The sequence below is a fragment of the Eschrichtius robustus genome, chromosome 4, assembly GCF_028021215.1.
Source record: "Eschrichtius robustus isolate mEscRob2 chromosome 4, mEscRob2.pri, whole genome shotgun sequence".
Lineage (NCBI taxonomy): Eukaryota > Metazoa > Chordata > Mammalia > Artiodactyla > Eschrichtiidae > Eschrichtius > Eschrichtius robustus.
Window position 1 is genome coordinate 32,393,564 of NC_090827.1, and position 13,778 is coordinate 32,407,341.

General features: G+C 39.4%; 1 protein-coding gene across 4 annotated transcripts in view; it reads left to right on the top strand.

The window, feature by feature from the left end:
- The window catches only part of SCOC (short coiled-coil protein), a 41,681-nt gene that overhangs the window by 23,485 nt on the left and 4,418 nt on the right, over positions 1-13,778 (top strand). Inside the window, exon 1 of one of the 4 annotated variants that reach the window (XM_068542532.1) lies at positions 8,169-8,352. The exons of 1 other annotated variant lie outside the window; for it this stretch is intronic. Coding sequence is in view for 1 of the 3 variants with exons in the window: in XM_068542529.1 (XP_068398630.1) it covers positions 8,381-8,561 (181 nt within the window). In the remaining 2 variants the exon portion in view is untranslated. Of the gene's footprint in view, positions 1-8,168; positions 8,353-8,380; positions 8,621-13,778 lie in introns of those variants that run through there. 2 more of the 4 variants (XM_068542529.1, XM_068542531.1) reach the window with 2 other exon arrangements.

Genomic DNA, 13,778 nt, shown 5'->3' on the forward strand with positions numbered 1-13,778 from the left:
TAGCCGTTCCCTCTTTCTGGCCCCTAAATGTTGTTCATGGTGTCTTTTAGTGTATTCTGAGTATCTCCTGACAGCTGCCAGAGACGTAAGTTATGATGAGGTGACATCAGTTGTCACTCTAGGTGATGGTTCATGTGTGCCTCATGTTCTGTAAGTGTGAAGAACCACCACTTGGACCATAAGGAAAATGACTTCTTTGGCTTTGCTGCCCTCTCACTGGGGTGTGTTAAGGGGCAGTGAGATAATTTAATAGAAAGTCATGTGAGCTCTGAAGTGAAAAGACACTGTGGAAATACTGTGTCATCCTCTAACGCAGCACAGACATGTCTGCTTTTCATGAGACAGAAAAAGGAAGGACCCAAAGCAGAAAATTCATTCATTCACTCATTCAACCAGTATTTACAGACACATATGTAGACACTGTACTGGCAATTGGGCTGCATTCATGAAGATCAGCTGGTTCTTCTTCAAGGGATTTAAGGAATCGGGTATAGGAGGGTTTCTATTCCGATATTCTTAGTACTCACAGACCACCAAGCACTCTAATTCCCATGTCTGCAGGTGGTCACTTGCAGCATGGCAAAACCAGTGGCTTTTTTAAGCTGATGATACTTTTCTGAGGTAACATTAAGAGTAGACTATACACCTTTGACATCAAATCCAAAACTAAACCACAGAGATACGTACCAGAAAATGTTAAAATGCTGAGTTGGGTTGTGGCCAATGATGCTTATTAGAAAATATACTAAAACGTATTTTGACATAAAACTTCGTTAAGTGGGAGAAACAATGCTCTAAGTGAAATTAATGCCCTGAAACATAAAGATCTATAGAGATCACCTCTGAAGAAACTTCTGTGAGAAGGATGGACTCCAGGATGCCTCTGAAGGGCATATCAATTTTCTCCCCAAATGAAAATTACATCCTATTTACTTATAACTTGCTTCATGCTGTGCATAAAGGAAACCTACTTCAAACTCCAGAACTCACAATTCTACCATCAAGGATGAGTAGCAAGGAGTCCTGGGCTCTTTCCATAACTTGAGGAGTTATTTCTTCTACAGCTTTAAGGGGACTTGAACTGTTTAAATTAGTTGTCATCAGCGTTTAGACCAGACACAGAGGCCATATCTGAGCAGGATGGGCAAAGCCCCTACTCCTTAGCAGCAAGGTGTTCTCTCGTTTTCTGCCCTCATTAGCAAAGAAGAAGAAAGGGAGCCTGGCCGGATCTCTGCTTCAAGTTGGGGGAGCCTTGATCTGCTTTTGCTGTGATGAGTGTTACTAATTATCCTGGCAATTATTAATTTTAACCGTTTGTTTTCAAAGAAACTACAGACAGGCTTGTCCTTCCTTCTGATTGTTGCAAAGTCTGCTGAAATGGTGAAAAAGAAAGTGTAGGGGGAATGTTACAAAATATGACTTGATATATTTAAAAATTTATTTACTATGATTATGCCATTGACTTCTATCAAAACTAATGTTTCTTCAATGCCACCTAGTATAGTTTTCATCCTTTTTGACTGACAGGCATCCCACCAACACTTTATGAGACATTTTGTCCTATTTCCCTTGAGATAATTGTATAAGGAAGGAGGAAGGAAAATAGGAATTTGTCACAAACTAAAGAGGTCAGAGGTTTGGGGGAGGGGCAGTCGGCCATGGGCCCTGAGTGTCACTGCATGTTCTTGCTGGTTTGCCAAGAGCACAAGGACCTGTCCGGCCTTTATTCAGGCCGTTTCTGAGGGTGTGTTTGCAGAGAGCAACTCTAAGGGATGAAGTAATGCCTTCCCCTGGTTGAAGAGCAAGCATGCTTCCACTTGCCGTAAAAGCAATAGCTTCCCTGAGCTCAGCGTCCCTCCCTGTACAATAACCCTCTGCGTGTGCAGGCATCTATGGGGGGCTTGGGAGAAATGGGAAACAGAAGCAAACCAGCACGAAGCTCACGCTGCTGTGAGCTGTGAGGAACAGAGGCCTTGGACTCTGACGCAGGCATCCAATGTCCTCTCCCAGCATTCACGAACTCATAGCAGGCTAACTTGTAAGCTTGCGAGTTGTGTAAAATCCCAGATCCTGACACAGCCTGACAGAGGAACTCTCCCAAGTTGATTATTTAGTGTAAACAGTTACCAGGGAAACAGAAAACTATGAGGATTACGTTTGTGTATCGAAAGTAAGAAAATCCATCCACAGCCGAGCATTTTAGAGACTTGCTAGCAACTCATGTGCATTCTTTTCGTGAAATGTTATTTTCTTGCAACCCTGACTCCTAGGCCCTTCAAAGAATCACTTTGTCTTATTAAAACAGAATCCAAAAAAAAAAAACCAAAAGAAAACCAGAATCCCCTTTATGCTCCAAGAGCCCAATGATTAGTCTTGATTTTAAAGCAGATTATTTTATAAAAATTTAGTGGAACAGGTACTCAGCTGAAATGATTGATAGTGGTAGATTCATGTGTACAGAATCACAGAAACCCCAAATCATAAAAGATAAAATGGAGCGGCTCAAAGATAACTTAACTCAGGAAAGCTCTCAGATCTTATGGCAGGTACGGTGCTAAGGGCTGGACTGTCAGACACAACCAAAGCATCAAAGGTTGACTCTTAAATATGGGGAACCAACTGCTGTAACTCACTGGTAGTGTTACTTGATAAATTCCTCAGTTATTTTATACAATATTAGAGAAGCAGAATTAACTTTATCCCAATCCCTCATTTGAGGAAACAGGGGTCTATGGTAAAGTGATTCATCCCCAATAACCTTACTGTCAATTTCAAATATCTGAATATGCTATGGCATCTAGCTCTAAGGAACACTAAAGTAAACTTTTAAACTAGTAAATATATGAAGAATTGAATGAACACATACAGGTTGAGTCAGAACTGGAACCCAGGTTTCCTCTTCTTCAAACCAACGTTTACTGCACTGTTGACAGACCAGGGTTTTCCAAACCAGACATTTGCATACCAACGTTGTAATTTTTGCCATATTAAATTAACAATTTAATTAACATCACTTTTGAACTTAGCTTTGTTCTAAACAACAACATCTGCAAACTGAGGGTTAGTTGTATTATTCATATTTTTCTATTATTGATAAAATATGTAACTATTCGTCATGTTCAACCAGAGCTATAAGCATCAATCTTTGGGAAACACTGATTAGACAATACTTCGTCTAGAGAAAAATAAGCATCAAGACTGCACAGAATCATTCCTTACTATTTTCATTTTTGTCAACAAGTTCAAAGCTTGATTCCATGGAGACCCTGAAATCCTTCTGAACTTTCATCTGAGAAACACTAAAACTACACTGGTAACTTCCTACATTTTCTCTATTGAACAGATGAATGAAAATGATTCTGTTCAAATTAGCCAACTATTGGTTATTATCAGGGACTTATAATCTTCAGAAAAGTAAACAAAAACAACTTAATTTCCAAATAGCAGTAGAGCATACTATTAAGTCTGGTCTTGAAATCAAGTTTCCACAAGCAGAAACTATTCTTTACTCACCAAATTCAGGACAACACTCATTCTCCAATGAATTCAATAACCTTTCAAGGGAAAAAAAAAATAAGTAAAAAGGAAAATGTGAGTTCTTTTTTAGGAATGAGATGAAACACATTTTGCAAATTAATGAGTGTAAAGTAGGCGGGAACACACCTGGTTACACTTGAAAGTTATCAAAGTGCCTCCATTTAGCATATTTCACTTTACAATATCCACAGTATGTTTAGATCCCTCTAATTACTGAAAACAAGTTCAAAGTTTTTATGTGCTTGATGAGAGTATGTCAGACTAGAACATCAAAACAACCTTGGAGGTTCTCTATTTTATTATTTATTATTTCTTCCTCACATAATACTTTGTCTTGTAACAGTAGTTTTCCATTTGGAGTTCCCCATTCTCTATGAAGAATATTTTAATATGTGCTTTTATTTAGAGGGTTTATAATATATGCACCTTCCAGATCACATGAATGCCCATCTTATAATCAAATATTTCTATGCAATTTCAGTGGTTCCTATTTGTACTTGAATGTTTTCCTTATTCAGAAGGGAATTTTGTGGCTATTTTTAAACGATTTTTTGTTGAAAAATATAATGCAAATATGAAACACCATGTAAGTAAATAATTTAATGAATGTTCACTTCATGGCTAGTTTGCCAAGGTTTCTACTCCCTTTTTATATTCACTTGGGTGTATTGTTCTTTTTTGTCACCTTTTTGCCATTTCAAGAATTTTTTTCTATTCATTGAAGGACATAACTATCAGCAACACTGTTTTCTCCAATTTGCAACATTTTGTGAATGATATGCTTCTTCTAATATTATGGTTACCTTTTTGTGTGTTATTTTCTTCAGACAGCTTGTCTAAAGACTTCCTTTAAGTTTAAATTCTCTAGCAAGATATATGTTTGTTTCTGAAATTTTAAAAAGTTGAATGCTCTAGAATTACCGTATCCTACTTATAGTAATCATTTTCTTGCATTTTAAAAATAGTTTTATCATCCAAGGGTGCATTCAAAATAAACCATAGGTTTTTTGGGTCTGTTTTTTAAAATGTATTTTAAGTGTCTTTTTATCTACAAGTCTTCCTTCCATTCTTTTTTCTTCCAGTGCGATTTATTTGTTAAAGAAAAGGGCTTTGTTTCTTGTTATTTGTTCTTGTCCTGTTGTTTTGTTCCATTGTCAGATTTCGCTAAGTTTATCCAGATGGTAGACTTAACATATTTCTCTGTCCTCTGTATTTCCTGTTAAATTTCTAGTTTATGGACTTGATTGGGTCAGGCTGCATTAAAAAAAAAAACTTTCTTTGCAAGACTATTTCATAGGTGGTTTTCTCATATAAGCATTTAATGGTAAAGAAATTTCTCTAAGCACTGCTTCATTACATCCCACAAATTTTGACATGTTTACATTTATTGAAAATATTTTCTAATTTCTCTTGTGACTTCTCTTGCGACCCATAGTGTCTTTAGAAGCATGTAGTTTAATTTCCAATTACTTGGTTTTCTACAAATATCTTTTTGTTATTGATTTCTAGTTTAATTCCTTTGTGGGCAGAGAAAATATTTTGTTATGACTACAATCATTTAAAATTTGTTGAGGTTGTTTTATGATAGAATATGGTCCATTTTGGTGAATATTCCATGTGCATTTGAAAAGAAGACAAGTTCTCTAGTTATTGGGTGGAATGTTCTATAAATGTCAAATAGGTCAAATATGTTGATAGAAGTTTTTATTCTGGTCTTCTATATCAACAGTTCCCAAATTTGCCTGCACACTGTTGAAATCACCTTTGTAAATTCCAAAAATATTCATGTCAGTATCCCACCCTAGAGACCATAATTTAATAAGTCTGGGATGTAGGCTGTTCTTTGGAGTTATTAGGAGATTCCTAGGTGATTCGAATGTGAAGGCAAGCTTGGGTCCTGGGTTCCTTATCCTTACAGATTTTCTGTATACTTGTTTTACAAATTACAGAGAGGGGAGTGATGAACTTTCCGACTATTGTTGTAGGCTAGTTTCTTATTTCAGTTCTATCGGTTTTTGCTTCAGTGCCACTTTGTAGCACTGTTAGGATTTTGCATCTTCTTAATGAACTGACCCCTTTATCTTGTTTTAATATCAATCCCCCTGATTACTAGTGAAGGTAAACATTAAAAAAAAATCTTTCTGACCACTCAGTTTTCCTCTTTTGTGAGTTGCCTGTTTATGTTATTTGAATATTTTTTTTTATCTTTGTCAGAATTCTTTATATTTTCAGAGCTTTACTATATTATTTCAGTCTGTGGCTTGCTTTTAACTTGATTTAAAATGTCTTCTCATCTGTGTATAAAACAATCAAAATTTAAAATCTTTTCCTAATGAATGGCACTGTTTTGTCTGGTTTAACAAATCCTTCTCTACGGTGGTGTCATAAAGACATCTGTGTTTTCCTAAAAGTTCAGAGTTTTGTTTTTCACATTTCACATTTACTTCATTTGGAATTTAATTTTATTTTTGGTGTGAGATCAGGATCTAATTTCATATTTTTATATGAATAGCCAATTTCACTAAAACCACCATAATTTATCTTTTATATAGCCAATTAACAAAGTTTCTGTGCCAATTTTACTACCAAGAATAATGAGTAATAGTTTTTCCCACAACCTTACCAACATTTCTTCCTTACCAGACACCTTTATTTTATACCAACTTCCAGGTACAGGTACTTGCCTTTCTAACTTTCTTTTTGTCTATTCTTGTGTTAATATCACATTTTTAAAAGTTGCTTTTAAAATAGAATTACCATATGATCTAGCAATTCCAATTCTGGATATATACCCAAAAGAACTGAAAGCAGTCTCACAGAGATATCTGCACATACCACGTTCATAGCTGCATTCATAATAGCTAAACACAACTCAAGTGTCCACTGAAGGATGAATAGATAAACCAAATGTGGTATATACTTACAATGGAATAATATTCAGCCTTAAATAAGAAGAAATTCTAACACATGCTACAACACGGATGAACCTTGAGGATGTTATGCTAAGTTAGTCACAAAAGACAAATACTGTATGATTCCACTTACATGAGGTGCCTCAAATAGTCAAATTGATAGAGCAGAAAAAGTTGTGGTTGCCAGGGGCTGGCAGTAGAGGTGAATGGGGAGTTGTTTAATGGGTATAAAATTTCAGTTCTGCAAGATGAAAAGAGTTCTGGGGATTGGCTGCACAACAATGAGAATATACCTAACACTACTGAACTGCACACTTTAAAATGGTGATTTAAATGGTAAGTCTTTTATGTATATTTTACCCTATTTAAAACTAAAAGGGGGCTTCCCTGGTGGCGCAGTGGTTGAGAATCTGCTTGCTAATGCAGGGGACACGGGTTCGAGCCCTGGTCTGGGAGGATCCCACATGCCGCGGAGCAACTGGGCCCGTGAGCCACAACTACTGAGCCTGCGCGTCTGGAGCCTCTGCTCCGCAACAAGAGAGGCCGTGATGGTGAGAGGCCCGCGCACCGCGATGAAGAGTGGCCCCCGCTCGCCGCAACTAGAGAAAGCCCTCGCACAGAAACGAAGACCCAACACAGCCAAAAATAAAAATAATAAATAAATAAAACTAAAAGGAAAAAGCAACCCCCAAAAAACCTGTTCATCTAGAAAAAAAAAAAAAAATCTGCATTTAATAGTTCTCTTAGTCTTTGGTGTTCTGCAGTTTCACCACGATGTGTCCAGGTACAGAATTCCTTATTTTAATCCTGCTCAAGAATAAGTGCTTCTTGAATCTAATTCAAATATTCCACAACCCTGAAAAATTCTTAGTTATTACTCTTTAAATACGGACCACAGCCATTCTCTCTAGTCTCTCTTTTTGACACTCCTGTTAGATTTATGTTCAAGCTTTCTTATTTCTCATGTATTTAGCTCCTGCATTGCATTCTAGTAAATTTTCTTCATAGTGTGTATCTTAGTTCTAGTCAAATGTATAGTTCTCAAACACTGAACGGAAAAAATTTTTTATATATTCCTTAAAAAAAGTAAGGCTCTATGTCAGCAAACTGTGCTAGAAGTAAAAAGTCAAGAAACAGGTAGAGATATGACTCACCTCTACAACTCAGGAGAATGTGCCAAAGCCAGAACAATAACAAATATTCAAAGCCAGCAGGATGCTGCTTTGTGTCAAGTGCTAGGTACCTGTGAATGGTACCCAGCCTGATTACATTACATCCCAAAACCTGAAACACAGCATTTCACACTGCGTCTATGACCTTGAGCAGGAAATTTATTTACTCTGAAGCTTCTTTATGTGGGCTGCTGTGAGAATCAAATGGGATAAAGTGAGCAAAAGTGCTATACACCAAAGTAGTATTAAGGTATTTTCTCAATTCTAAAATATTATTAAATGGTCCGGCGCACTATGCATTTTATGATAGTTTGGGGAAGATGCGGAGAGGAACAGTCCGTTAGACGTACACTTAAGAGATTTCCGATTTGGGAAATTAAAAATATGGAAAAGTCTGCTTTTAGAACTGAAGAACCAGGGTACTTTCTCTATTATGTCCACACACGTCCTTTTCTTGAATTTGAATTATTTCTCTCTCGCCCAGTGTTAGGTTTTACCAACCTCCTTCCTGACAGCTGTCAGAATTTTCCACACTGGATTTCTTGACCCCATTTTCACGGACCGGCTGAGACTGAGGAGCTGCCTCGCTCGGACTGCCTTTCGCACGCTCAGCTTAGCTTCTGTACTGTCATTGGCTGTTGCTCTTCCCGGACCCGCCCACAACGACCTCAACCCTGATTGGATGACAGTTCCCTTTTGTTGTGGCAAAAGGTGGATCCCGAGGGTTTGAGGTAGGATGATTGGGGCGTCGTGTAGCTAATGCGCAAGCGTGCCTTCTTGAGTGGGGATTGGCTGGCGACGGGCCGGGACGGGGCGGGACTCCAGCCTCGGCGCACGCTCTGTGGGCGGAGAGGGCGGGGTTGCCGGTGCCAGTTGGTCCGAGTGTCCAGGCCTGAGGTATCCTCCCGATCCCTCCCCCTGCCGGCGCCTCAAACGGCAGGTGAGGGCCGTCGTGGGCCGCGGAGGGCTTGGCCCCGAGCGACTGGAGTTGCGGCCTCGGTACTGACGAGAGCCTGGAGGGCGGGGCGGGATGTATGCGGCCCGGCGCACGGGGACCCGGGAAGAGCGTCCTACGGCCTGGGCGTTAGGTGGGCGGCCGAGGCCTGGCTCCCTGCAGAACCCCTGCGCAGCCTCTTTTTCTCATCCTCTCGTTGTTGGGCGCAGAGGTTCCTTTGTGGAGGGTCCCCCGCGGTCCGTGGCGCGGACCTCCTGCCGTCTTCTCCCCGCGGATCTTGAGTCTAAGGCCTCTGTCGGCCCGGCCCGCCCTGAAGTGGGACTGCGGGAGGGGCGTTCGGTTGGGTTGGGACCTGGCATGCCTGGACTAGCCCGCGGCTTCTCGGCCGAGAACTCGGAGACGGGGGCGGGGGAGAGGACGCGGGGGCGGGGAGGGAGCCGAGTGAGCGGTGAAGCCAGGGCTGGCGACATCTTTTCAGGCTCTGAAAGTAGCTCCCGAGTTAGTTTCTCAATGGGCATCTTTCAAGGGTCCTGCTGGACAAGTTTAGGGACTTAGGATTGTTGGAAAGAAGAAACAGGAGACATTCCTGAAAGACAGGATTTTCGTTGTGTATCGATTCCAGTACTATGACGTAATAATATTAAGGACAGATGGTGTGCTCTGTTCCCAGCACTCCGTACCTGAGAATCCAAAGCTGTGCCTATATATTCCGTGCCTGTACTCATTCATTGATTAAACTCAATATAGCTAGCCACTCTGGGGATCTCGTTTCTGATCAAATATTTGGCCAAACAGTCCCTTAATTTTGTGGAATTTAAAATTGGACTTAACCAGAACAAGTCAGAATTTGAAGGGACTTGAACAAGCCATGTTGAAAGTCGTTGCAGCTTGCAGTGGATGAAATTTACCTTCAGTTTTTTAGATAGTAGAAATAGCAAAGAAATTTGACATCAAGGGTTGCAAAATGTTTTGCAAATTTAGATTAGGGTCATATTAAAGTGTCTTCCATTGCATAATGGAAAAAGCAGGGACTTTTTAGTTAGATCTGAGTTCAGATTCTTGGTACAGACTTCAGCTATGAACTCTAAGGCAAGATATGTAGCCTTTCTGAGATACAGGGTCCACGTTTGTAAAGTACCATGTCCTGTTGATTTGATGAGCTAATATATGTAAAGAATTTAGTATATTAATGCACAGTGACGTTTAGTAGTCTTGCGAGTTCCATTAGTAAGTTGATGACGGATGATGAAAATCAGTTTTAGATGCAGAAAAGTTGAGTGGTTTAGGTTGGGTGGATATCGGAAAAGTCTCAAAATCTCAGGTCTCCGATGTGAGCATACCTGTGGTGGAGTGGTGGATAAAACTAGACTGAGACATTGACTGTATGTAGTCTTGGCTCTGTCTATGTAAGTATTACTGTGATCTTAGGTAGGCCATTATCATCTTGGCCTTGGCTTAGTTGTAAAAATGAGGCAAGTGGACCAGGTAATTTTTAAAAATTCTTCTTGTGGCCTGAAGTAGAGCTAAATGGTAGAAAAGATAATAGCTAACATTATTGAATAACTACTGTGTATTGTTGCAATCACATTATATATATCAACTCATAATATTCTCACAACAAAACTATGAGGTACATACTGTTATTAACGTCATTTTACAGATGAGGAAACTGAGGCTGAGATGTTAATCTTACCTAAGGTCCAGAGCTTATAAATAGGAGAGCTAGCATTTGAATCCAGGTAGTCTAAATCCATGTTCTTAATCACTGTGCTAAACTGCCTCTTATGAAGAGCATGTCATGGTACTGTTGGGCATACTAGAAAAGAAGGTAGAGGTGTACTTGGTAAGATGATAGCCTTTGGTCACAGCTGACTGTGAGGGCATGGAAAATGGGTCTATACTAATGCTTGCCACACTTCTGGATCCTTGTTCTTTCCATACCTTTGCTCCCTGGACTTAAATTATCAAAATAACTCTAGATTCTCTTCCACTGACCAAGGCTAGATGAAGATAGGCACTAAAATTTACTGTGATTTTTGAGAAAAGTTTTATGAGATCTGACCTCGGCTTAGGTCAGAGTTGAGGAATCCCAGACAGTCATATCCATTGCGGAGAGCTAAGGCAGATTTTGGATACGCTAAGGCAGATTTTGGATAAACAGATCAGCGTTAGCACCCCACATTTATTTCAGTGTTCCCACACTTGAGATACTTTGGTCTGGATTCTCTCTCTTTTAATGTCAGGTTTGGATTTATGTGTAGGGGCAGAAGGAGTTGAAAATGAACTCCTAAGAGCACATCTGACACAATTGGATTGATATGATAGCAACTATAGATTGAGAAAAAGAATTTTATAGTTGAAAAATTTAATCTTGTGTCGAGTGCATATTATGATGTAGTACTGTGCTAATGTAGGCATTGCAAAGTTTGAGGATTGACCCTATTTTGAAGGAAGTAAAATCCATGGCTAAAATACTTTGACTTAAAGAGCTCAACAAACCTTTTGATCCCATATATAAAATAAATCTGTTTATGACTCTGGATGTCCTGACAGACTTAGAATATATACAGGAGTAGCGTTTTGAGACTGGTCTATTTGATCACATCACAGTAAGAAAAAATGGCTACTTGTGTTTTTTTGTTGTTGTCATGCAGAGGCAGCCGGTGATACTCTGGTGTTGCACACGGCTGCCACATGCAGTTGGGCAGGTTTTGCACTGTTCAGCCCTCAGGGCAATCTTACATGGGCTATGATGTGAGTAGTGCTGTCTTGGGTTATGTGGTATATCCTATAGCATTGTCCTTGCGCCCTGCTTTTGTGCTCTTGCTTCCACCCCAATCTGGACGTGTTTTTCTAAGAGTAATTTTCTATTGTTTGGGTTATATGTGGCCAAAATTTCAGAAACTGGCTTCTTTTTCCTTACCTACTACATTGGTCAGCCTGGAACACTTTGCATTTATGGAAGACTTCTGGGTTTAATTTTAGTATTAGACTAAAATACGGGCAAAAGAAGTATAACCCATCCCTATACTAGATCTGATTTCAAAGTTGAGTGCATTGATTTTGTGATTATCTGTTGCCTTTTTTTTTTTTTAGGTAATTTTTTTTTTTTTTTAACTTTGGGTTTATTTATTTATTTATTTATTTATGGCTGTGTTGGGTCTTCGTTTCTGTGCGAGGGCTTTCTCTAGTTGCGGCAAGTGGGGGCCACTCTTCGTCACGGTGCGCAGGCCTCTCATTAGCGCAGGCCTCTCTTGTTGCGGAGCACAGGCTCCAGACGCGCAGGCTCAGTTATTGTGGCTCACGGGCCTAGTGGGATCTTCCCAGACCAGGGCTCGAACCCATGTTCCCTGCATTGGCAGGCAGATTCTCAACCACTGCGCCACCAGGGAAGCCCTATCTGTTGCTTTGACTTGTGTATCATATCACTCTTCTCAGCTGTCGTGAAAATTCTGTTTCAGGTGTATCTTAAAAAGACTGGATATTAGAAATCTGGAGCATTTAATATACAGGTTTCCCCCTACTACCTTAAAGTAGAGCATTCCTACCTTTTGTAAGCTGAAATGGCGTAAAGTGATGAAGCAATTATCTTAGGACACATCTTGCTAACAGATGCACAAAATAAATAAAACACGGATGCTCACAGACACAGGTCAGAGCTGTGGCGGCTTGCGGCTGAGATGCTGAGTGTAGTTCTCAGGGAAGGAGCTTGGTGTCACTGCTCAGAGTGAGTGCTGCCTCTGACACCCCGCTGCAAAACAAACGCTGAATGCTATTTTTGTTTTTTGCCTTTTTTCACGAAAGTGAAAATCCTCGTCAGATTTCTTTTGTTTAGCAAAACAGGTACTAATGTAGGTCTTTTATGCAAGTGAAGTGGCATAAAGCAAACTTTTAAAAAATGGGGTGTACTTCTCTCATGTAGCAGGGAAGATAGCCAAGTTGAAGTCTGCTGTTGCTGAGTATTCCCAAGATCATTTACTTTTGCTTTTTGCTGTTACCTCTGTCATCCCTCCCAGACAAATATCAATAGTTTAAGTGGTATGAAAGTGCTCTTCTCTTGGGGAAGGGCCAAATAAAGTTTTCACTGCTAGCACTCTTCCTCTTCAATTATAAAGACACATTGATTGAATGGAGAAGAATAATTTTTGAAGTGTGGTCTTCGAATACTATTATACAAAGCATTTAATGACTTAAAGAATTTTTGGAAAAAAATATCGTCATCAGTCTATTTGGATTTATGTGTGTGTGTGTATAGATATATATACACATATACACACATATTTAAACAGTTGACCCTTGAACAATGAGGGTTAGGGGTGCCGACCCTCTGCACGATTGAAAATCCACATACAACTTTACGGTCGGCCTGCCATATACGCAATTCCACATCTGCAGATTGAACCAACTGTAGGTCGTGTAGTTCTGTAGTAGTAGCTATTGAAAAAAATTTGAGTGTAAGTGGACCCGCATAGTTCAAACCCTTGTTCAAGGGTCAGTGTGTGTGTGTGTGTGTGTGTGCAGCTATATCTACCTATCTATCTAAAATTTTTTCTGAAGTACAAAGAACCTGAGAGTTAAAACCAGTGAGGGAGAGTAGCGCTAATGCTGGATAAGTGAGAAGACTTGGGGTAGATTTATTAAGCATTATTTTTAGCGTTACTTCTTTAATAATGCTACGTGTAAAGGAGGTTTAATATCTTTCTTTTTTAGACTGAGTGATATCTTACTTGAGAGGTAGTTTATACATGTGTACACTGAGCATTCTATTGCCATGTTCATGCCAGCATCTGAAGTGTCATGAGGGAATATACAATACACTGTTCACTGTTTTGATTGTGATTCTAGTTCTGGTATGTAGACATCCTTGTTCAATAGGTTTGGGTTCTACTGTTCAGCATATGGAGGCATAGCAATGCCTTGGGTATAGTAGGTGCTCAATAAGTACTTGTTGAAAGAGTAACAACATTGACTAAGATCTAAGTTGTTTCAGTGAGTAAATTAGATTGGTTAACAAATCTGTTTTCAGTAATTGGTACATTAGTTAATAAATTTTGAGCCCATTGCATGTGAAATGAATGTTAGCAATAGAGCAGAACATGTTTCACAAGGATTTGGTGCTTTAATATTTTGGAGCCTTTTATGGACAGAAGAAAATATTAATATTTATTTACTCATTTACATCCTAATTAAACTATTTTAACT